This window comes from Dipodascopsis tothii (genome assembly GCF_038497935.1).
Source record: "Dipodascopsis tothii strain CBS 759.85 unplaced genomic scaffold V1510scaffold_54, whole genome shotgun sequence".
Classification (NCBI taxonomy): Eukaryota; Fungi; Ascomycota; class Lipomycetes; order Lipomycetales; family Lipomycetaceae; genus Neoaidaea; species Neoaidaea tothii.
In genome coordinates, this window is record NW_027118038.1 from 284 (window position 1) to 22,059 (window position 21,776).

At 67.4% G+C, this 21,776-nt stretch overlaps 9 protein-coding genes across 9 annotated transcripts; 4 read left to right on the forward strand and 5 right to left on the reverse strand.

The window, feature by feature from the left end:
* The first annotated feature begins 334 nt into the window (after positions 1-334).
* V1510DRAFT_432365 (uncharacterized protein) lies at positions 335-4,926 on the forward strand. The gene is made up of 5 exons (XM_066935492.1): positions 335-777; positions 898-1,069; positions 1,099-1,189; positions 1,221-1,370; positions 1,402-4,926. Exons 1-5 carry the CDS (start codon positions 503-505, stop codon positions 4,587-4,589), a joined length of 3,876 nt encoding a protein of 1,291 aa, XP_066786451.1. The 5' UTR covers positions 335-502; the 3' UTR covers positions 4,590-4,926.
* A 13-nt stretch (positions 4,927-4,939) lies between these two features.
* V1510DRAFT_423943 (uncharacterized protein) lies at positions 4,940-6,205 on the reverse strand. The gene is made up of 2 exons (XM_066935011.1): positions 5,998-6,205; positions 4,940-5,965 (listed from the first exon to the last, which is right to left on the reverse strand). Exons 1-2 carry the CDS (start codon positions 6,107-6,109, stop codon positions 5,217-5,219), a joined length of 861 nt encoding a protein of 286 aa, XP_066786452.1. The 5' UTR covers positions 6,110-6,205; the 3' UTR covers positions 4,940-5,216.
* Positions 6,206-6,390: 185 nt separating this feature from the next.
* V1510DRAFT_423945 (uncharacterized protein) lies at positions 6,391-8,385 on the reverse strand. The gene is made up of 2 exons (XM_066935012.1): positions 8,181-8,385; positions 6,391-8,047 (listed from the first exon to the last, which is right to left on the reverse strand). Exons 1-2 carry the CDS (start codon positions 8,208-8,210, stop codon positions 6,461-6,463), a joined length of 1,617 nt encoding a protein of 538 aa, XP_066786453.1. The 5' UTR covers positions 8,211-8,385; the 3' UTR covers positions 6,391-6,460.
* Positions 8,386-8,630: 245 nt separating this feature from the next.
* On the reverse strand, positions 8,631-10,706 carry V1510DRAFT_423947 (cytochrome P450). Its single transcript, XM_066935013.1, has 2 exons — positions 10,680-10,706; positions 8,631-10,292 (listed from the first exon to the last, which is right to left on the reverse strand). The coding sequence occupies exon 2, from the start codon at positions 10,288-10,290 to the stop codon at positions 8,746-8,748; it is 1,545 nt and encodes a 514-aa protein (XP_066786454.1). The 5' UTR covers positions 10,291-10,292; positions 10,680-10,706; the 3' UTR covers positions 8,631-8,745.
* Positions 10,707-11,061: 355 nt separating this feature from the next.
* V1510DRAFT_423949 (MCM2/3/5 family-domain-containing protein) lies at positions 11,062-13,936 on the reverse strand. Its single transcript, XM_066935014.1, has 2 exons — positions 13,551-13,936; positions 11,062-13,518 (listed from the first exon to the last, which is right to left on the reverse strand). Exons 1-2 carry the CDS (start codon positions 13,727-13,729, stop codon positions 11,226-11,228), a joined length of 2,472 nt encoding a protein of 823 aa, XP_066786455.1. The 5' UTR covers positions 13,730-13,936; the 3' UTR covers positions 11,062-11,225.
* A 1,303-nt stretch (positions 13,937-15,239) lies between these two features.
* On the forward strand, positions 15,240-15,646 carry V1510DRAFT_427519 (uncharacterized protein; the record flags this gene model as incomplete). Its single annotated transcript, XM_066935211.1, has 3 exons — positions 15,240-15,372; positions 15,404-15,570; positions 15,605-15,646. The coding sequence occupies 3 exons, from the start codon at positions 15,240-15,242 to the stop codon at positions 15,644-15,646; spliced, it is 342 nt and encodes a 113-aa protein (XP_066786456.1).
* Positions 15,647-16,051: 405 nt separating this feature from the next.
* V1510DRAFT_405298 (Peroxin-3) lies at positions 16,052-17,412 on the forward strand (the record flags this gene model as incomplete). The annotated part of the gene is made up of 3 exons (XM_066932329.1): positions 16,052-16,203; positions 16,236-17,322; positions 17,353-17,412. 3 exons carry the CDS (start codon positions 16,052-16,054, stop codon positions 17,410-17,412), a joined length of 1,299 nt encoding a protein of 432 aa, XP_066786457.1.
* Positions 17,413-17,450: 38 nt separating this feature from the next.
* V1510DRAFT_423957 (TB2/DP1, HVA22 family-domain-containing protein) lies at positions 17,451-18,343 on the reverse strand. Its single transcript, XM_066935015.1, has 2 exons — positions 18,030-18,343; positions 17,451-17,995 (listed from the first exon to the last, which is right to left on the reverse strand). Exons 1-2 carry the CDS (start codon positions 18,194-18,196, stop codon positions 17,620-17,622), a joined length of 543 nt encoding a protein of 180 aa, XP_066786458.1. The 5' UTR covers positions 18,197-18,343; the 3' UTR covers positions 17,451-17,619.
* Positions 18,344-18,512: 169 nt separating this feature from the next.
* Positions 18,513-21,392, forward strand: V1510DRAFT_423958 (uncharacterized protein). The gene is made up of 2 exons (XM_066935016.1): positions 18,513-18,616; positions 18,699-21,392. The coding sequence occupies exon 2, from the start codon at positions 18,859-18,861 to the stop codon at positions 21,328-21,330; it is 2,472 nt and encodes an 823-aa protein (XP_066786459.1). The 5' UTR covers positions 18,513-18,616; positions 18,699-18,858; the 3' UTR covers positions 21,331-21,392.
* Positions 21,393-21,776: the final 384 nt, after the last annotated feature.

Below are 21,776 nucleotides of genomic sequence, written 5' to 3' on the forward strand. Positions count from 1 at the left end.
GGGGCAACCCCCCCCCCCCCCCCCGGGGGGGGGGCCCCCCCCCGGCCCCCCCCGGCCCGGCGGGCCCCCCCCCCCCCCGGCCCCCCCCGCCGGAGGCTCGCCCACCGGCCGTGTAACGAGCCTCCGGCGGCGACTCCGTCGAGGGTGGCTGCCTCCGGCAGCGAGCCGCATGGCGTGCGGCATATAGCCGCGCGGACCCAGGTCGCTGCCGCAAGTGAGCCGCACGGCGTGCGGCGCGTAGCTACGTCGGCGCGTCGGGCCGCCGCACGCCGGCGCCCGGAGGCCCGCACCGCCGAGAAGCCGGAGCGCCCCCTCGGATGCAGGCCCCGGCCAACCGCAGCGAACACAAGAGGGGATCGGCTAGCGTGGCCAGCGGTGGCTGCTGACAGGCGGAAGGCAGCGCATGTGACATCATTGTTGTCTCGGGGATCTCCCAACGGGCGTCTTTGTCGACGACGCCGAACGATAAAACCGCGCGAGATCCCATCCCCTATCGCAAGCGATGCACAGACACAGCGGAATGCACGCGCCGCGGATGGCCGGCGTGCTGATGGCCGTGATGGCCGGAGCCGTCGCGCAGACCATCGAGGAACTCGGGCCGCAGCCGCCGAGCGGATCAGGGCCGAGCGAGGACCAGGAGTCGGCGATGCACTTCATGCTCTGGCTGGTGCCGCGGATCGTGTTCCGGATCGTGCGGTTCGTGACGCGGCTGGTGGCGTCGCGGGTGCTGCTGCTGCTGGGCTCGACCGTGAGCGTGACGGTCTCGTTTTCGACATTGTGAGTGGCTGGCTGCCCGCGCTGCCGGTGCCAGGACGGCCCGGCCGGCGCAGGCGTGCCGAGGGCGGCGCCTGGCCGTCGCGGCCGGGCCGGCCGCGCCCCTGGACTCGCTGACCGCAGGCTCGTCATCTTCGCCGTCTTCGCCGGCGTCGGCTACCTCGTCGTCCGGTACCGGTACCTCAACGTCTACTCGCGGCTCCACGAAGAGCCCCACAGGGACGAGCCCAAGCTCGACCTGTTCCCAGTGCCGCCCGAGAGCACCAAGCCCGGGCTGTCAAACTATCTGGACGAGGTACGTCCGGCCGCGGCGGTCTGACCCAGTTCTTCTCGGCCATCAAGGTCTTTGGCTACCTCGACCGGCCGGCGTTCCACGAGCTCACGCGGCTGATGCAGACACGCAAGCTGATTGCCGGCAAGTAGCGGGCCGGGCGCGCTGACGGCAGGTGACACGATGGCGCTCGAGGAGGAAAACGGGTTCTGCATCGTGGTCGACGGGGCCATGCAGATCTACACGTCGTCCGAGCCCGACGTCGAGCCCGACGTGTCGCAGAACGGCTCGGGCTACAGCCTGCTGACGGAGGTGCGCAACGGAGGTGAGTGCGTGCGCGGGTGCGCTGACCGCAGCGCCCATGTCGTCGCTGTTCACGATCCTGTCGCTGTTCACGGAGGACGTCAAGGTCTCGGGCGGCAGCGCGTCGCCCGGCGGCGCCAGCTCGCCGGACCTCTCGGCCGGGCTGCCGCCGACGCCGCGGATCCAGCTGCTGTCGTTCTCGCCCGAGCTGGACGAGCCCGCGAGCCCGCGGCCGGCGATCATCGCGTACGCCAAGGAGGACTCGACGATCGCCATCATCCCGGCCGAGGCGTTCCGGCGGCTCACGCGCAAGTACCCCAAGGCCACGGCGCACATCGTGCAGGTGATCCTGACGCGGTTCCAGCGCGTGACGTTCCAGACGGGGCACAACTACCTGGGCCTGACGGCCGAGATCGTCAAGGCCGAGGTCGCGTTCAACAAGACCGCGACCGAGCAGCCGCTGCAGCTGCCGCCGGGCGTGCTGGAGCGCGTCAAGGTGCTGTGCCGGGCGCGGTCGGACCGCGAGCCGGCGCCGCAGCCCAGCGCGGGCGAGCTGTTTTCGCGGCCGCAGTCGCCGCACAGCCCGCGGCCGGACCTGGCCGAGTCCGCGGACGGCCGGCGGGTGTGCGCGGGCGTGGCCGAGATCCTCTTCGACATCATCGGCGCGGCCGGCCAGGCGCTGACGCGGTCGCCGACGAACGACTCGAGCCGGCCGAGCCCGCGGCTGGGCCCGCTGGGCAACATGGCGCTCGAGTCCGCGCTGGACGACGAGTCCGTGACGTCGTCGTCGGCCAACGCGCCGCCGGTCGCGCTGACGGCGGCGGACCTCGAGGCGGACCTCGAGCTCGAGTTCTACCCCAAGGGCGAGCTGATTGTGCGGTCGGGCGAGCGCAACAAGGGCCTGTTCTACGTGCTGGACGGCTTTGTGGACATCTGCACGGCCGAGCACGACCGCCACGGCGGCGACGTCGTGTACACGGTCAAGCCCGGCGGCGTCGGCGGCTACATCGGCTCGCTCTCGGTGGCCGCGTCGTTCGTGGACGTGCGGGCGCGGACCGACGTCTACCTGGCGTTTCTGCCGCGCGCGGCCTTCGACCGCATCGCCGACCGGCACCCCGCCGTGCTGCTGACGATGGCCAAGCGGCTGACGACGGTGCTGTCGAACCTGCTCATGTACCTGGACTTTGGGCTCGAGTGGGTCCAGGTCGACGCGGGCCAGATCCTGTACCGCGAGGGCGACGAGGCCGACGCGATCTACATCGTGCTCAACGGACGCATGCGCGCGGTCGCCGACACGGCCGGCGAGGCCCGCGTGCTGCGCGAGTACGCCCAGGGCGACTCGCTGGGCGAGCTGGAGGTGCTGACCGTCAGCCGGCGGGCCGAGACGGTGCACGCCGTGCGCGACACGGAGCTGGTGCGGTTTCCGCGGCTGCTGTTCGAGCGCCTGGCCAGCCGGTACCCGCACATCACGATCCAGATCTCGCGCACGATCGCGTCGCGCGTGTCGGCGCTCGTCGGCAAGAGCGCGCTGGCGGCGCCGCTGCGCGCGAGCGCCACGGCGACGGCGGCGGCGGCCGAGGCCGCGTCGACCATGGCCACGGCCCGCACGGTCGCGGTCCTGCCGGTCACGGCCGGGCTGCCGGTCAAGGACTTTGGCCTGCGGCTCGAGCGCGCGGTCCACGCGGTCAACCGGTCGGCCGTGCTGCTCAACCAGGCCGAGATCCTGCGGCACCTCGGCCGGCACGCGTTCAACGCGCTCGGCAAGCTCAAGCTGACCGGCCACCTGGCCGACCTCGAGCAGCGCTACCAGATGGTGATCTACGTGGCCGACACGACGGTGTCGTCGCCGTGGACGCAGACGTGCATCTCGCAGGCGGACTGCATCCTGCTGCTGGCCAACGCGCAGGCGGACCCGGCGATCGGCGAGTACGAGCGGCTGCTGCTGAGGCTCAAGACCACGGCCCGCAAGGAGCTCGTGCTGCTGCACCCCGAGAAGTACGTGCACCCCGGGCAGACCAACGCGTGGCTCAAGACGCGGATCTGGATCCAGTCGCACCACCACGTCGAGATGCGCTTCCGGCCGGCGCTGGGCGCCACGCGCGTGCCGACCGCGGTGATGCTGAGCACGCGCATCAAGTCGCTCAAGGACCGCGTGCAGACCACGCTGCAGAGCGAGATCATCAAGTACGCGTCGCTGTACCTGCGCAACGGCGGCGGCGGCCGCGCGGAGCTGGCCGAGGCCGCGGCGGCGGTCGTGGCCGAGGTGCCGGGGCAGGTGCAGCCGAAGAGCGACTTTGCGCGGCTGGCGCGGCTGCTGACGGGGCAGGCGATCGGGCTCGTGCTGGGCGGCGGCGGCGCGCGCGGCATGGCGCACCTGGGCGTGATCCGCGCGATCGAGGAGGCGGGCATTCCGGTCGACATCGTCGGCGGGACGTCCATCGGCGCCTTTGTGGGCGGCCTGTACGCGCGCGACGCGGACCTGGTGCCCATCTACGCGCGCGCCAAGCAGTTCTCGGGCCGGATCGCCAGCCTGTGGCGCATGGCGCTGGACCTGACGTACCCGGCCACGTCGTACACCACCGGCCACGAGTTCAACCGCGGCATCTGGAAGGCGTTCGGCGACTCGCGCATCGAGGACTTCTGGCTGCGGTACTACACCAACACCACCAACATCACGCACTCGCGCATGGAGATCCACGAGGCCGGCTACGCCTGGCGGTTCATCCGCGCGTCCATGTCGCTGGCCGGCCTGCTGCCGCCGCTGACCGACGCCGGCAGCATGCTCCTCGACGGCGGCTACATGGACAACCTGACGGTCGACCACATGAAGGCGCTCGGCGCCAAGTCCATCTTCGCCGTCGACGTCGGCAGCATCGACGACACGACGCCGATGACCTACGGCGACTCGCTGTCGGGCATGTGGATCCTGTTCAACCGGTGGAACCCGTTTTCGCGGCACCCCAACATCCCGAACCTGGCCGAGATCCAGGCGCGGCTGGCGTACGTGTCGTCGGTGGGCGCGCTGGAGCGCGCCAAGCTGATGGACGGCTGCATCTACATGCGGCCGCCGATCGACAGCTTTGGGACGCTCGACTTTGGCAAGTTCCAGGAGATCTACGAGATCGGGTACAAGCACGGCAAGGACACCCTGGACCAGCTGCGGCGCGAGAGCAAGCTGCCGGAGGTGAACGTGGGCAGCGACCGCAAGCGGCCGAGCATTGTTCGGCGAAACTCGATATAGTTCGGGGAGAGGCCTGAAGGGGACTAGCATAGACGTTGAGCCGCACAGCGTGCGGCGGTGTAGGACTGTGAATACATGGGCGTGCATACAGGCGGCGGGATGTGGGGGCGGAGGCGCGGCGATATGGCCGGGGGGCGATGTAGCCGCATGCCGCCGCAGGGGGCATGTAGCCGCAGGTAGCCGCAGAGGCGGTCATGTCGCCGCAGAGGGGCATGTAGCCGCAGGCAACCGCAGAGGTGGCCATATAGCCGCATGTAGCCGCCGAGCGGCACACAACGCAGAGGCATAGCCGCAAGATGACCATGTAGCCGCATGTAGCCGCCGAGCGGCACACAACGCAGAGGCATACAGCCGCAGGATGACCATGTAGCCGCATGTAGCCGCCGAGCGGCACACAACCGCAGGTAACCGCAGAGAGGCATAGCCGCAGGATGACCATGTAGCCGCATGTAGCCGCCGAGCGGCACACAACGCAGAGAGGCATACAGCCGCATTAACGCCCCGCGATATAGCCGCGCGGCGCCCATATAGCCGCATATACCCGCCACTGCTTCACAGACGCATATACCCGCCACTCCTTCGCAGCCGCATACACCCGCCACTCCTTCACAGCCCCAGCCCGCCCACCTAGTAGTCCAGCTCGCCCTCAATCTGTCCCCAGAACGCCTCGATGAACGGCTTCTGGCCGGCGTCGCCCCGCACGGCAAGATACATGCGGCAATCCATCGCCGGGTCCCAGACGCCCTTGCGGCCGCCCACCATGCGGCCGCCGGCCTCCTCCAGGATCACCCAGCCGGCGCACACGTCCCACGCGTAGCAGCCGCCCTCCCAGTACGCGTCCAGCTGGCCCGCGGCCACCGCGCACAGGTTCATCGCCGCACTGCCCAGCGACCGGAAGCCCTGCACAAAGCCCTTGTCGGCCGCGGCCAGCTTGGAAAACGTCTCGCTCTTGACCTTGTAGTTGACGCCGTCGCGCTGGGTGCCCCACTCGATGCCCACCAGCGCGTTCGCCAGCTCCAGCGGCGGCGCGCCCGGCACAGGCTGCCGCAGTGGCAGACGCTGCGTGCCGTTCAGGTACGCGCCCTTGCCCTTGATGCCCGTGTACATCCAGTCCAGGAACGGGTTGTAGATCACGCCAACGACGGGCTTCTTGTTGATCGCAAACCCGAGCGAGATGCACGAGAACGGGAACGAGTGGATGAAGTTGGTCGTGCCGTCGATCGGGTCGACAATGAACGTCGGCTCGTCGCCCAGCTTGGTTTCCCCGGGCACGTAGCTCTCCTCTCCCATGAACGCGTACTCGGGGTACGCGGCGCGCAGCTTGGCGGCCACGAGGGCCTCGACCGCGGCGTCGGTCTCGGTCACAAGGTCGACGGCTGCCGTCAGTCGCGCCCCGGGATCTGCTCACCATTGACCTTGTCGTCGTACGAGACCCGGCCCGTCTTGGCCTGGATCAGCGCGCCGGCCTCCTTGGCGAGCGTGACCAGAAAGTCCTTGATTTGTTCGAGATCGGCAGACATGGTTGTGACGGGAATTGCGGTCGCTGGCGGCGCCGGCGGCCTTTTATGACGGTGATGGGGTAGCGAGCCGCACGTGTTGGGACACTCGGCCGAGTGTGCGCTAGCGCAGCGCGGCCCGCATTAGCCGGCGATGAGCCTGCGTCCCCAGCCATAGGCCGGGCGCGGACGGGTGGCCGTGCATGGCTGGGGCGCGGTGGTACGGCGGCCCGCATGGCCGTGCATCGACCCGCGTCCGCCCGCAGCCGACCCGCAGCCGACCCGCGCGCGACCCGGCCGCCGGGTAGCAAGAAATAGGACCTTGATTATAGATACAGTATTGTACAGCACACACGCGCCCGTCGCGTCCCGCAATCACCAAAAGCCGAGGTTCCAGATGGCCTTGGCACCCTCGTCCAGAAACTCGTCGCGCGAGATGAAGCCACCGTCCACGGCGGCAATGCCTGGCGTGAACACTTGCTTGGCCAGAATCATGCTGCCCAGGAAGCTTGAGTGCTCGAGCGTGCGGCCCTTCCACGTCGTGAAGTAGTCCGGGATCTTGCACGTCTTGATGCTGGTCGGCACCTGGCCGTGCGACGCCGACGACTGGCCGTAGAGGCCGCCGGGGGGCGCCGGCGTCGAGCCGGGCGTGTTCAGGCCCGACGGGATCTCCGAGTACGTGGACGCGCGCGTGATCAGGAACTTGTCGTTCAGCGTCTGCACAAAGCCGTCGTGGAAGCCGCGGATGCCGGTCGGGCCGCCCAGGAGAACGACGTTGTCCCAGCAGTCGGCGCGCCTCTGGACGTCGTCGATCTTGGACAGCACGACGCCGACGTAGTGCGCGACCATGTCCATCAGCTTCTCGGTGCCCTGGAACCGCTCCAGGCCGACCTCGAGCGCCTGGCCGTGCGAGTCGACAAACGAGTTGCGCGGCTTCTCGTGGTTGCGGAGCTCGATCTCGACCACGCCGTCTTTCTTGCTCTTTTCGCGGCGCTCGAGAAACTCGCGGGTCTTGCCCGAGGCCACAATGGCGGCCACGTCAATGACGCCGTCGTCGTCGGCAGCGAGCGCCAGCGCGTCCACGCCGTCCGACCGGTCCTTCATGTCGGCCGGCGCCGCGCCGACGGTCGCCGGCGCGCTCGGCTCGCTGAAGAACGGCAGCGACTGGTCGGTCACGATCTCGTAGATGTCCGACCGCTTGAGTTCTGCGATCTGCTCGGCCGTGTAGTTGGGGATCAGCCGAGCCAGCTCGTCGTCGATCATCTGCGCGCCGTACGGCACCACCATCCGGCACGTGTCCAGGACGCTGAAGTCCATCACCGGCGTGATCTCGGTCTTGTCCTTGCCGATGTTGACCACGACCGCCGTCGGCGCCGCAAACGCGTACACGCCCGCCAGCGCCTCCGGCAGGATCGTCAGCCCGGGCACCTTGACCTCCTTGAGCAGGAACGTCACCACGCGCTCGAGGTCGGGGTCGTCCCACCCGAACCCGATCGTCAGCAGCAGCGGCGCGAACGGCACCGTCGGCGGCAGCGGCGGCACCGCCGCCACCGGCGGCACCGACACCCCGCTGCCCTCGATCTCCTGCTGCTGCTGCTGCCGCTCGAGCTCGCGCTGCTGCTCCTCCAGCTGCTTCTGCCGCTTCTCCTGCAGCGCCGGCAGGTCCTCTTTCTCGACCAGGCCCGTCAGCGCGTAGTACTGTTGCCGGATGAACCCGAGCAGCGCGTCCATGTCGGCGATCTTGCCGCCGCTCAGCGGCGCCACCGCGTCCGCCTCGTCGCCGGTCGCCGCGAAGCGGTCCCGGATGCTCTTGTTGCTGGCCTTCTCGTCCATCTCGACGTCGCCGTCCGCGCTCTTGGCTGTTTTCCGGTACACCTTGGTCGGCACAAACACCGTCGGCGGCGGCATGGTCTCGTTCAGGCCATACTGGACCTTGGTCTCCTCCGATCCGATCGATAGGACCTGCTTGTTAGCGCTTGTTCGTGACGCCCTGATGCGGCGCGGCATTCCCGGCATCCGCGCGCGCGGCCCCATCCGCAATCGCGCCGCGTCCCCAACGGGCGCCATCCATTGCGGCGGCCCCACGCCCACTTACCAGGACAGCTTCGTCTCGAAACGGCGGCATTTTGGCGGCCTCTGTGTGGTGGAAGAAAATGTGGTGATGGAGAAAAAGTAGGGAGGTCGGATTGGGATGAGCCGCACGGCCGCATCGTTTAGGGCTGACGGCACATTCCAGCGTGAATGCAACGGCGGACCGAGGGCCGTGAGCGCGCCCGGCGGACGCAATGGCTTGCCAGGACGTGCGGAGAGGGTGCGACGACGGCTGGGGTGCGTATGGGGGGCGGGTGACCCGCGTGGCGCCGGCAATGGCTGGCCGCAGAGCTGCGCCAGCGTCGCCTTCGGCCTTGGCCGACCGCCTGTGGGCTCGAGAGGTCGCCTGCCAGCTACCCGGAGTCTACATCGAGCGCGGTGACCGACCGGCAGCGGCCGCAGCGACCGCAATGGGCCGCAACCGCCGTCTAGCCCGCCGTATCCTCGCCTGACGCCTCATTCACGTAGGAGTACAATTACTATAACAATTAACTTACACAATTAATATGGACCCGTTCGGGCGTACAACAAAAGCAATCAAAAGAATTTTGGGAGTGAGTGTGTCGCGTTTAGACGGTGATGCCCTCGCGCGGGGTGAAGTGCAGCAGGCAGTCGTCCTCGGGGAAGATGGTCGCGAAGACCTTGATCTCCTCGCTCTTGGGAGTGATCTCGTGAGTCCAGTCCATGAGCATGGCAGCCTTGCCAATCATGGCGATGAAGTTCATGGTCGCGTAGGTCTGGCCGAGGCAGACGTGCGGGCCGGTGCCGAAGACGAGCCAGTTCTTGGGCGAGTCGTTGGCGGTGCCGCCCGGCAGCCAGCGCTCGGGAACGAAGGTCTCCGGCTCGGGGTAGGCCTCGGGGTCGTGCAGGGCGGGGTACAGGGTGGGGATGACCATGGCGCCCTTGGGCACGGTGTAGTCGGGCGTGACCTGGTAGGGCTTCTTGACCTCGTACGGGACCATGATGACGGGCGGGCGGTAGCGCAGGGCCTCCTTGACGACGGCGTTGGTGTAGGTCATCGAGTCGATGAGGTCGACGTCGAGCTTGCGGTTGAGGTCGCCGCCGCGGACGTCGAGCTGCTCCTGGCGGACGCGGGCAAAGACGTCGGGACGGTCGGCAAGGATCTGGAAGAGCCAGGTGGTGGCGGCGGACGACGCGTCCTGCGACGCAAACAGGAACGTGAAGATCGTCTCGGACATCTCCTTGGTCGTGAAGAACGGGATCTTGGGCTTGCCGCCGGTGGCCTTGGCCTCCTCGCGGGCGTCGACCATGGTCTTGATCCACGAGTCGAGCGTGCAGGTGACTTCGCCGCCGGCCTCGATGTGCTTGATGGCCATCTCGGCGCACTCCTGGAAGATGTCCATGGTCATGTCGGCGGCCTTCTTGCCGTACCACGTCTTGGTGAACGGCAGGATGATCGGGAAGTTGACGAGCTCGAGCGCGGCGGTGACCTTGTAGTAGTTGTCGGCAATGACCTTGATCTGCTCCTCGGTGATGTTCTCGCCGCAGAACGTGCGCAGCGAGACCGCGCAGTTGATCTCGCGGAAGATGTGCATGAACGGGACGTGCTTGCCGTCCTTGGACATCTCGAGGAAGATCTTGAAGTACCGGTCGTAGATCTCCTCCTGCGACGGCAGGTAGACCGAGAGCGCCTTGCGCGTGAACAGGTTGTTCAGGCCGCGGCGGTAGTCGACGTGGGCCTTGCCGTCGAGGAAGACCCAGTTCGTGGGGCGCAGCAGCTTCTTGGCGACGTCAACGACGCACGGCCGCACGTACAGCGGCGAGTTGAGCACCTTGCGGGCCAGGTCCCGGGTCGACGCAATGACGACGAACTTGTGGAACACCGACACGCACGACAGCGGGCCCGACGCCCACTTGGCCTTGTACTCCTCGAACTTGGGGTTCACCGACTCCAAGAACGGGCCCATCACGGGCCACATCTTGAACGCCGGGCCCGCAATCGAGCCCTTCTTGATGAGGTAGTTGATCTGGTCGTGGCAGACAAGCAGCACCAGCAGCCCGACGACCACCTTCCAGGTCGACAGACCCGAGCCAATGGTGCCGAGCAGCGTCTGGGGGCTCAGCCCCTCCGTCGTCAGATTCTCGAGGGCCATTTCTATGAGTCAGCAACCCGAACGTACTAGGCGGACGCGAGATGAGATGGCCGGCAGGACCTGCCGGCAACTCCCAGCCGAGCGCCGAAAGCGGTGCGTTAGCCGCGGAGCCGCATGAGCCGCACGCCCTGCGGCGCACGCCCGTCCGCCCGCGCGCTGCCCACCGCCAGGCCCGCCGCCGACCCGTACGTCCCGGCGGCCGAGTTCAGGGGTGCACACCCGGCGCCGGGCCTCGCGCGTCTGCGCTACGGCGGCATTTGCGAACAACGAGCCCGGTGCCGGCCCGCCCGGCAGTGCGCGGCACAGGCCGACGCGCGGCGCGGTCGTTGCTGCAGCCTGCCAGTGCCAGCCCGACCATGCCCCGGCTTCCCGCCACGTCTGCGACCTACCTTCGTCCGTAAGAGTCCCTAGATAGCGGTGGAGATAAAAAAAAAAAAGAAGGGACGGCCTTAGTACATAAGCGAGTTACGCCGACCGGGTAATGTTCGTCGTATACAAGGTTGGCATGCAGCCCTAACCTCTCTGGTCTTCCCCAGCCCGAGCCGCTGGGCGTACCGGTCTACTGGCTGCCCCTACCCGACGCTCGTGGTGCGACCCGCGATGTGACAGACCGTACACGCCGGGTGACGGAGCCGCGGCAGCGGCGCGTGCCGGTCCGGCGGCTCGGATCGATACCTGCCGGCTAGTAGCTCGTCAGCGGCGTCACGAGTCAATCGGCGGCTACACAAGCGCCGTCAAGCGCATTATCGCTGCAGCGATTGGCGCAGATGTGGGCATAGCCTCGTGGGTGGGCGCGTGAGACAGGCGGGTCGAGCAATTAAATTAATGTCGTACGATTATTGCCGGGAGGGTAATCCGGAGCCGGTGGGGCTGCGCCACTGCGGCTGGGGCGGCTGGCGCTCAGGGGTCGCGCCGCACGCGGCGCGGCGCGCCGCTCAGATCTTGTACACAATGTCCTCCGAGACCATGATCATGTTGCGCTCCTGCATGCGCTCGAGCGCCGCGCGCGCCTCGCCCGCGCCAAAGACCTCCTCCTGGTCGAGGTGCTTGTTGACCTCGTCCAGGAGCGTGTCGAACCGCGCAAAGTCGTCGGCGAAGACGTCCGTGTTGAGCAGCGGGCCGACGAGCCGGATGAACTGCTGCAGCCGCGCGGGCGAGACCGCCACCTCGGACGGCTGGTGCGCGGCCTCGGCCGGCAGCGGCGCGGGCGCCGTCGCGACCGGCTCGGCCGCCGGCGCCTCGGGCTCCGTGTCCATCGTGCTGACGGCCTGCTGCAGGATGTTGAAGCTGCTCTGCAGGTCCTCGTCCGCGGCGGGCTCGTCCTCGTCGTCCTCGTCGTCCGACGACAGGTCCACCCGCCGCTTCTTGTTGCGGCGGTCGGCCTTGGTCACCTCCTTGAAGAGCGCGAACCGCAGGATCTCCTCGGCCACGACCGCGTCGCGCGCCTCGACCTTCTGCGACAGCCGCGCCTTGGCGTGCGCCGTCGCCAGACGAATCAGCGTCTCGAGCGTACGCGCCGTGATCGGCGACGTCGTGCGCTGGTTCACGCCCATCTCGTCGTTCCGTAGCGCCGTGTACGCGGCCACGATGTTGTCTGTGGCGCCCTTGGTAAGGACCGGGCGGATCCGCGACTTGGCGTACTGCACGTACTTCTTGACGAACGGGATGCTGAGCACCTCGATGCGCTTGGTGCCGTTCACGCGCGTCCGCGTGGTCACGCCGGCGTGCAGCAGCTCGTTGTACTTTTCGTACACCGGCGCGTCGTCCGACCGCGCGTCCACGGCCTCGGGCGCGTTCTCGGCGTCGCCGCCGACCTCGAGCACCTGGCCGACGTCCTCGCGCACGGGCGCGCCCTCCTCGGTGCCCGGCTTGGTGTAGCGGTGCATGCGCAGGACGTGCTCCGAGATGGCGCGGTCGCGCGCGTCGTTGACGTCGTCGGTCACGACGAACAGCAGATCGAAACGCGACAGCAGCGAGTCCGGCAGCGCGATGTTGCGGTGCGGGTCCTTGTGCGTGTCGTACTGGCCAAAGACCGGGTTCGCGGCGGCCACGACCGAGCAACGCGCGTTGAGCGACGTGTGAATGCCGGCCTTGGCGATCGTCACCGTCTGCTGCTCCATGACTTCGTGGATCGCCACCCGGTCGATGTCCGACATCTTGTCGAACTCGTCGATACAGACCACGCCGCGATCGGCCAGGACCATGGCACCGGCCTCGAGCTTGCGCTCGCCGGTCTCCTTGTCGGTCGTAACCGCGGCCGTCAGACCGACGCCGGACGAGCCGCGGCCTGTCGTCGCGATCGCCAGCGGCGCCGTGTTGAGCACGAACCGCAGCATCTGCGACTTGGCGGTGGACGGGTCGCCGACCATGAGGATGTTGATGTCGCCTCGGATGTGCGTGCCGTTGTCGAGGTTCTTCTCCATGCCGCCCAGCAGCATGAGCAGGATGGCCTTCTTGATGTAATCGTGCGAGTAGATACTCGGCGCCAGACTCTGCGACAGCAACTCAAAGACGTTCTTCTTGCGCGAGACCTTGTTGATGTTGCGGATGTCGAGGTCGGTAATGCGGGCCTGCGCGATGCCTCCGCTGGCCTTGGACGACAGCAGGACGATGTTGTTGGCAAGAACGACCGTACGGAACGTGGACGAGCCCGAGCCCGAGCCCGAGCGGTTGCCCATCGACCGGTAGAGGCCGACGAGCTGGATGCGGTCGCCGGGCTTGACGCGGTCGACGAGGTCGTCGTCCAGGAGGACGTCGATGCTGCGCGGCAGCTGGCCGGCCGGCGCGCGCTCGGGCATCTCCTGGACCGAGATCGTCTGGTGGTCGCGGTAGGTCGAGTAGCCGTACTCGGTCACGAGCGGGTTGCCGTCGGGGTCCTGCGTGGGGTAGATTGAGCCCATGGGCACGGGATTGAAGCCCATGGTCTGGTCGCGGTACTCACGCGCGTGGAACAGCTTGGTCTTGTCGCAGAAATGCACGCTGCGGATGATCTTGGGCCGCACGAGCGAGCAGCGCGTGACAATGCCCTCGATCGAGATCAGCTTGCCGATGTGCGCGGCCGAGATCGTGCGTGGCGTGACCGAGAAGTTGCCGAACGAGCCGCGGAACGCGACGTAGAACGTCGAGTCGTCGTCCACAAAGTGCCGGCTCGGGTCGCGCAGCGCCATGACCGTGTCGTGCAGCGCACGGTCGATCGCCGGCAGGTACTCGACCGGGCTGTGGAGCACGCTGGCGTCAGCGCGGGCTCGGCGGCGACTTACCCCGACCAGAACTCGCGGTCGTATTCGCGGATCTCGTCCAGCGACACCACGAGCCGCCGCTCCTCCTTGTTGAGCATTGTGCGGATCTGCTCGCGGTAGTTGGTGGCGCCATCGTTGTCGAGAAACTCCTGGAATTGGCGGATCCGGTCGGTGAGGGTGGCGTCCTGAAGGCCAGACATGGTGGACGTGATGCAGCCGAGGGGAGCCGGCCGGTCGGACCTGGTGCAGATGGTCGGGCGAAGCAGCCGGTGCGGGAGACGCCGGTGGGGAAGAGCAAGGCTGGCGGGAGCGCGGCGGCGGTGGAAAGTCTGCCGGGAAGCTGACGGCGGCGGCGAGCCGTGCGGCGCAGAATGAAAAGAGTAAAGAAATGAAAAACGCCGAAAGGGGCAAGCCGGACACGCGACGCGTGCGACACGGCGATTGCGGCGCGCGACGCGGTGCGCGTCGTGATTGGGACTACGCGGGGCGGCGGTGGGTGCGCTAAGATCGCACCCCCAGGAACACGCGTCACACCCGTAAGCGGGCGCGTCACACGGCGGGCGGCTGCGGGTGGCGCGGCGCGCGAACGACGCACCTAAAAGCAGCCCGGCCCGTGCGGCTGTGTGAGCCGCACAGCATGCGGCTCGCTTCGGCTTCTCCGCGCGCTTCTCCGCGCGCCTCTCCGCGCGGGCTGCCTGCCCACCGTACGCCCGCCACGCCCAGGCTGCGCGCCTCGCGGGCGCCTTGGCGTCGCGAGGCGCAAAGTGGGGCGTCGCTGCACGTCTCGTAAGACCCTCGCATTGGCGCGCCAGCCGATGAGGCGAGACAAGGCTGCACGGCGCACGTACGCTGCGGCTGGCCGCTGCGCAAGCGACGCGCCACGCGGCTGTGCAGCAGCACCGGAGCCGGCGGGGCAGGCGTGGCCCGGTCCGGCGGGCTGGGTCGTCTGTGACGCACGCGCCGGCCGGTGTGACGCGATCGGACCGAGATGGTACCCGCGGCATCCCGGGTGCAGCCGCGGACGTGCGGGGCCGCGGGACGGCGTGCCGCAGAGGCTGTCGTGCGTCCCGCTGCAGCCCGGCGGCCAGACTCCGGTGCAGCCCCGCCGCAGGTGCGTCCGCCACGGGTTCTGCCGACGAGCATCGGCCACCATGTTCGCCCATGGGGGCCTACGATCGGCGCCAGCGGCTACGCGCATAGCCGTAATGGTACCCGCGCAGCGGTCGGCAATATCGCTCGCGGTTTGTGATCCGTGATCAGTGAGTGATCCGCCACCCACAGCGTCGCGTAGTCCACGCTGCATGGCCCTGTTACCTGCGGGGCCAAGACGTGATCGGCTGTGATCTGTGAGCCGTAACCCTGGCGCGGGCCCTGCGTCCCGCGCACCCGTCCGCACCCCGACGCGCCCGCGTCCAGCTCTGCCAACAGCCGCACACACCGCCGCCGTATCTGCCGTCCGTATCTGTCCGCCCGTATCTACCCTGGGCCCCGGCCCGCGCGCCGGCCTCGCCAGATCAGGCAGGACAAGGGCTATGACGTTCCTTGTCACCAAACCCTAACTGTGACGTAGTAGGGTATTACCCTACCACTCTTGTACCCGTCGCTCTCTTTCTTGGCCATATCTTCTAAATGCTTCCTCTTACAAGAACTCTTGCTTCGCAATCGTTTTTGAAATCCTCCGTCCGAACGTTCTCCAATTCAGCTATCAGAATGGGTGTCACTGTCAAATCGCTTGCTCCCGGAAACGGCGTCGACTTCCCCGCGAAGGGCGACACAGTCACCATGCACTACGTCGGCACTCTCGCCGACAACGGCAAGAAGTTCGACTCGTCGCGCGACAGAGGTACGTGATCGACGGTTGGTGCTGACCCCAGGCTCTCCCTTCGAGACCGTCATCGGCATCGGCCAGGTCATCCGTGGCTGGGACGAGGGCGTCCCCCAGCTCTCGCTCGGTGAGAAGGCTATCCTGACCATCACCGGCGACTACGGCTACGGTGCTCGCGGCTTCCCCCGCGTGATCCCCCCGAACGCGACTCTGGTGGTACGTGGACGCGCGCAGACGGTGCTAACGGCAGTTCGAGGTCGAGCTCCTGGCCATCAACCAGAAGAAGGCCTAAGCGGCCCGAAAATAGTGCGAAATCAGCCGCGCAAGCGGATTTTCTTGCTGAGTGCGCGTAGCGGCGCATTTGCTGTGGCAATTGCTCATTGTAGATGTCTCGTGGACACACGTAGCCCGGCGTTTGCCGCTGCTGGATCTGCAGCCTCCTGCTGGCGCGCGCGCCAGCCGTGCGGCGCCCGCCCGCGGCTCCGGTGGTGGAAGGCGCCGGTCGCAACAGGAACGTAGCCCGCGCCTTGTCGCCGGCGCTGATGCTGGCTCTTGCCTAGCCGTGGCGATCCCCGCAGTGTAGTCGCGTCCGGCCGAGCCTCGGTCAATTAAGGTTGCCCTCCCACCCCTCTCCGCCGGTGTCTTATAAACGCAGCGGAGGCCGACTCTCAACGGACCATTGCGCACCGTCTCTGCGATGTCGCTGACCTCTTTCGTGAGCCGCCACCGGCGCAAGCTGTACGCCGTGACCGGCGCGGTCGCGGTGTCGTACGTGGCGTACTCGTTTCTGAAATCGAAGCTCAGCGATCTGCAGGGCCAGCTCGTGTCGGATCGAACAAACAAGGAGAAGTAGGTCGCGGCAGGGCCCGGACTGACCCCAGGCTGCGGAGGCGGTTCGCCAAGAACCAGGCGGACGCCGAGCTGACGATCATGGCGCTGCTGCCGGCGCTGTGCGAGCATTTGGAGCGGACGTTTCCGGTTGACGAGACCACGCGCGATCTGCAGAGTCGGCGCAACGTGACGGCGACGGCCTCGACCGACACAGAGTCGGTGTCGTCGTCGACGTACACGCTGCTCGAGTCGACCGAACGCAAGAAGACCAAGAAGGAGCTGTGGGACGACCTCAAGATCCAGTCGCTGTGCCGGACGGTGACGCTGGCGTACGGACTCGTGCTGCTGACGTTCTTCACGCGGCTGCAGCTGAACGTGCTGGGCAGGGCAGCGTACGTGGAGAGCGTGGCGCAGACGCTGGATGGCGGCGCGGGCGGGCCGCAGGCCGAAGCCCAGGCCGCCCGGACGCTGAAGGTGTCGGAGCACTACCTCAACTTCTCGGCCTGGTTCCTCAACTGGGGCGTGGACCGGCTGTGCGCGCGCGTCGAGGAGGCCGTGCGGGACGTGTTTGGCACGATCCAGCCGCGGACCGAGCTGGAGGCGGACGAGCTGGCGGCGGCGCTGGGCGCCGTTTACGGCCACCTGGACGTGGTCGGCAACGCGGCCGAGTTTCTGCTGCCGACGGACGCGGACGACGTGGCAGTGGTCATGCGACTGGTGCCGGCAGTGGGCGACGCCGACCTGGACGTGGCTGCGGACGACCCGGCGCTGCGGGCGCTGCTGGACGAGACCGCGGACCTGCTCGAGTCGCCGCAGGCGCGGCGGACGCTGGCGGGAATGACCGCGGCCGCGTTCGGGCTGCTGGACGACGCGCTGCAGCGCGACTTCTACTTTACGGTGCCGGCGTCGAGCACGGAGGTGCCGCCGCCGCCAGCGCGGCCGGTGCCGGCAGGTCCGGAGGCCGGCAGCGAGAACGCGTCGGCGGCCGGCCAGGACGCGTCGGCGGCCGTCCAGAGCGCGTCGCCAACGGCCAGCGCGTCCGCCGGGCGCGCCAAGCTCGCCAGCATCCTCGCCGGCGTGGGCCGGCAGGCGGGCCAGCTCGCGCTGGCCGACCAGGACCTGAACCTGTACTTCAAGGTAAGCACCGACGCGTGCGCGCTGACCCAGGCCATCTCGGAGGTGCCCGAGCTCGCGGCCTTCTGCGCGGTCGTCTACAGCAACTACTAGATCGGCGGCTGCAGCAGGCTACAGGCGCGCGGCGCAGAAACGTGACAAGCGAAGATCCATTCGGGCAAACTCCTGTACTCCTCCTGTTACAATGTTATACTATATAACCCGTAAATCGTGTAGTTCGTAAAGAGCAGTAAACAAAACCCATAACATCGTCACAGGCGGTGTCCCTGGTCGCGGAAGGTCCTCTGGTGCCGGCACGATCTAGATCTGGACGCCAGTCGACGACGCGGTGGCGGTGTCGATCTTCTCCTTGAGCGAGCTCGCGACCGAGGGCTGCGCGCCAACCTTGGCAAAGATCTTGGCCGACACGGGCTTGACAACCGACTTGTACACGACCTTGGCGCCGTGGAACTGGGGCAGGCCCAGGTACAGCACGAAGATGACCTTGAAGAACCAGTAGAAGGGGATCCAGTAGAGGATCGCGCGCGACCAGAACTCGATGACCGAGAAGAACGCAAACACCACCCAGTACGTCAGGTACTGGGTGTCGTCGGCCGTGCCCGGCGTCTCGAGCGCCTGCAGCGAGTAGTAGCCCGGCAGCAGGAAGCCCGCAAGGTTGGCCAGCAGCTCGCCGATCCTAGGGGTCAGCTCCGCCGCACGCGCGCACTTACCCGCCAAAGTTGAGGAAGATGAGCAGCAGGTAGAAGCCGGCCGCGCCGAGCACGCCGTAGGCCTTGCTCACGCCCACCTGCTTCTCAAACTTGGTCAGCAGCGGGTACTTCTCAAGCTCCTTGTCGAGCTTGGACACCGTGTTGAAGATCTGATCCTGGTACGACATGATTCTCTGTTTGCTGCAAACGCGCCAGATAATGGTGGACTGGGTTGGATGGATGACTCGAGACGATGGATTGATCGAAAAGATGAGGCGACACCGATATTATACCTGTGTTGATTGCAATCCAAAGAAAGAAAAAAGGGTGGAAATCATTACTTCTTGGTGTTTTGGTGCTGTGATTTGCAGCCATGACATAACCGGAAGTGACTATGCCGCACCCTAGCCTCTTATGCCATAACCGCGCGGCCGCCCTAGCTTATCTGTGTCACTGCCGTTTCTATGGAAACCAGCAGACACGTCCAAAAAAAACACGGTTGATTGAATTTTTTCAGCGGCCAGAACAGGGCGAAGCACACACGCGTGGCTCCACGAGGATTTGGCGGCGACGCTCGCGGATACAGCGCTCGAGAAGGTGTGCGGACGGTACGTGGCGTGCGCGCGGCGGCGACGGCGGCCGGCGGCGGCCGGCGCGGATGGCGCAGCCACAGCAGGGGCTGACCGCCAGGAGAAGCAGGGCTGCGCGAGGACCAGCGCACACAGCGGCGCGACAGGCAGGAAGAGGACGGTGAGGCGCGAGCGAGTGCGTGAGGGCCCGACGAGCACGGGCGACGAGCAAGGTGCACCAACGCACGCACAGAGGCGCGCAGGGGACGGAGAACGCGAGAATGGCGCTGGATCCTGCGCTGTCCGGCAACCCGCTGGCGGACGCGGGCGCGCCGCCGATAGGCAAGGGCGCCGACAAGGGCGATCGCGCGGACGAGAAAGCCGGCGCGCTGGCGCTGGTGGTCGCTGCGGGCAGCGAGAACGAGCGCGAGGGCGCGGAGACGGGTCCGGCCGTGAGCTCGGGGCCACACGGCTACCGCGCGGACATCCTGAACCCGGTCGACGTCAATGCGGGGCATCACGCGCCGCCGGCGCACGCCGTGTACGACGGCGGCCTGGGCGCCGACGCCACGCCCGACGGCTCGGGCTCGCTGATGGGGTCCATGTCGCCGTCGCTGGACCTGTCGGGCGGGCCGCGCCTGAGCCGCAAGCGCAAGGCGCAGTCCGAGGACAGTGAGCAGGAGCTGCGCCGGCACGCCGAGGCGTTTGTCGGCCTGAGCCTGAACGAGATGGCCGAGAAGGTCCGGCTGGAGGACTCGAACCTGAGCGCGGGCATTCCGAGCGACCTGATGGGCGCGGACGCGCTGGGCGGGCCGGCGAGCGCGGCGGCCTCGTCCGAGCGCGCCAAGCAGATCTTCGGCATCGTGTGGCTGCGCAAGGCCTGCGAGGTGTCGCCCGACAACGCGATTCCGCGCAACCGCATCTATGCGCGCTACGTCGGCGTCTGCGCGCACCACCGCATCAAGCCGCTCAACCCGGCCGCCATCGGCAAGCTCGTCCGGCTCGTCTACCCGACCATCAAGACCCGCCGGCTGGGCGTGCGCGGCCAGAGCAAGTACCACTACTGCGGCATCAACATCATTGGCGACGCCGTCATGTCGTCGCGCGGCCTGCCCGAGCTGCTCGACGGCAGCCAGCACGCGCACATGTACGCGCTCAACGACCACGGCGGTCTCGGCAGCGAGGACTCGCACGGCACCACCCACAGCACGGCCGAGCCCGAGTCGATCGACGACCGGTCCGACTACCGCGACCTCGACCTCCTGCGCGACCAGAAGCCGCCGGTGGCACTCGAGCCGTCGCCGCTGCCTGCCCGCGACGTCCGCGTCGCCGAGCACACCGAGGCCGAGGAGCTCGCCATCGAGAGCGACGCCCGCGCCTACATAGACTCGCTGAGCGACCTCTACGTGCCCAAGCTCCAGTTCGGGCAGTCGTCGTCGCCGCTCGACATGGCGCCCTCGTTCGACAACATCGACCTCCCGGATATCACCCCGTACGTCCCGGCTGGCACGGACTCGGATTCGGTCGAGATCCTGACGGGTGTCTGCAAAACGCACTGCGCGACGCTCCTGGGCGCCGTGCGCTACATGCAGCTCAAGCAGTTCCTCAACACGCTCACGACCTTCCACGGCGCACTCACGGCGCCCACCAAGCGCCTGCTCAAGATACCCTCGATCTTGCAATGGATCCAACAGTGCGACTGGATAATGTACAAAATGATGATCCGCATGGTCTCGCCGCTGGCGCTGCAGGTCGTGCCGTCGAACGTGCTGGCGGCGCTACGGTCTCTGTCGCTGACGCTGCCGCAGTCGATCGCCACCGCGTTCAAGCCGCTGCCGGACGAGTTTGTGCGCGTCAAAATCAAGCCTGCGACCGCGTTCTCGAACTTGCTCGGCCGCCTGCTCCGCGTCAACGAGACCGCCAACGCGGCCGCCAAGATCCTGGCCCAGCCGGCCGACCGCGACCTGATGTGCTCGGACTGGGTGCGCTACGTCGACAGCAAGAGCATTGTATTGCGCGAGGCGCCCTGCGGCAGCTTGCGCGTGCTCCAGATCCTGGAGCAGGACGTTGTCAAGCTCCTGACTACGACGATCGCGCCGGCCGTTTCGCCACGAGGTCGCGGCGTGCCGCGGACGCCGCGCAAGGACGACAAGAGCGCCGAGACCGACTCGGCCAAGACAACGCCGCGGAGCGCGGCCAAGCCAAAGCGCGCGGCAAACGCGGGCCGCGAGACGCCCCACAAGCGCGCAGACCGTACCAGCGCCGCCACGCCCACCGACACGCCGACCAGCCCCGCTGGCGCTGACGAGTCCCAGGCCACCGAGACCGACCGAAGCGAGATTGGCCTGCCCACGACCCCGACGCCGGTCACGGCCCGCACGACCGAGAGCGCCACACCCTCGCACGCCCCCTCGCCGATCGTGGGCCTGCACGCGGCCTACGTCGGCGACGACGCGGAAGCTGGCCCGACTGCCGAAGGCATTATAGACCGCTGGGCCGAGTACCTAGTCGCGCTACCGTCGTACTTTCCGCACCTGTCGGCACGCATGTTCCTGCTCTACATGAACGGCGTGCTGACGGCGGCGCTACGCGAGATCACGCTGAACGGCGGGTCGGCGTTCGGCGCTTGGTGGATGGTCCGCTGCTGGATCGACGAGTGGATGGCTTGGATCGCCGAGCAGGGCGGTTTCCTCGAGACCGACTTTGCGGCGCCAGTGCCTGGCCGCGACGTCGAGATGGCCGACGCGAACTAGCACCACACACACACACACCGGAACATGTATTAACAGGGAAAGGAATTGTTTACTAGACTGAACGAACGCGCCGCACGCGCTGCGGCTGCCCATTGCGCGCGGGTGTTTCAGCGTGCTGCGCCTTGTAGATTCTGCACTCGCCTGTGCGCTAATGCACGCGCATGCGGGTCGTGTCGTCTGACATTCCTTGCGGCCAGATCCGGGCATATGATCCTGCTACTGGTCAGGTGCTTATACCGTTTTAAGTTTTGCGTTTCAGGAACATCCTAGCGTGTATGTTCGTGCACTAGAAGTAAACAGAGCCGGCAGTACGGGTTACTCGGGCTGGCGGAAGCCGCCGCGGCTGCCGGTAACTGCCGGCAGCTGCCTGGTCAATTGCGTGTGTGGATCGCCGGCGAGAGACGCGGCGTCAAGGTCGGACGACTATCAAGCGCGGACGTCGCAAC

Excerpts from the sequence above, each read along its gene's own strand:
- V1510DRAFT_432365 (XM_066935492.1), top strand. The coding sequence starts at position 503 with ATGCACAGACACAGCGGAATGCACGCGCCGCGGATGGCCGGCGTGCTG. Across the intron at positions 1,070-1,098 it reads TGTCAAACTATCTGGACGAG|TTCTTCTCGGCCATCAAGGT; the intron begins GTACGTCCGGCC and ends GGTCTGACCCAG. Across the intron at positions 1,371-1,401 it reads GACGGAGGTGCGCAACGGAG|CGCCCATGTCGTCGCTGTTC; the intron begins GTGAGTGCGTGC and ends CGCTGACCGCAG.
- V1510DRAFT_423943 (XM_066935011.1), bottom strand. The coding sequence starts at position 6,109 with ATGTCTGCCGATCTCGAACAAATCAAGGACTTTCTGGTCACGCTCGCC. Across the intron at positions 5,966-5,997 it reads GTACGACGACAAGGTCAATG|CCGTCGACCTTGTGACCGAG; the intron begins GTGAGCAGATCC and ends GACTGACGGCAG.
- V1510DRAFT_423945 (XM_066935012.1), bottom strand. The coding sequence starts at position 8,210 with ATGCCGCCGTTTCGAGACGAAGCTGTCCTG. Across the intron at positions 8,048-8,180 it reads TTCGAGACGAAGCTGTCCTG|GTCCTATCGATCGGATCGGA; the intron begins GTAAGTGGGCGT and ends GCTAACAAGCAG.
- V1510DRAFT_423947 (XM_066935013.1), bottom strand. The coding sequence starts at position 10,290 with ATGGCCCTCGAGAATCTGACGACGGAGGGGCTGAGCCCCCAGACGCTG.
- V1510DRAFT_423949 (XM_066935014.1), bottom strand. The coding sequence starts at position 13,729 with ATGTCTGGCCTTCAGGACGCCACCCTCACCGACCGGATCCGCCAATTC. Across the intron at positions 13,519-13,550 it reads GACCGCGAGTTCTGGTCGGG|CGTGCTCCACAGCCCGGTCG; the intron begins GTAAGTCGCCGC and ends CGCTGACGCCAG.
- V1510DRAFT_423957 (XM_066935015.1), bottom strand. The coding sequence starts at position 18,196 with ATGTCGTACCAGGATCAGATCTTCAACACGGTGTCCAAGCTCGACAAG. Across the intron at positions 17,996-18,029 it reads ATCTTCCTCAACTTTGGCGG|GATCGGCGAGCTGCTGGCCA; the intron begins GTAAGTGCGCGC and ends GCTGACCCCTAG.
- V1510DRAFT_423958 (XM_066935016.1), top strand. The coding sequence starts at position 18,859 with ATGGCGCTGGATCCTGCGCTGTCCGGCAACCCGCTGGCGGACGCGGGC.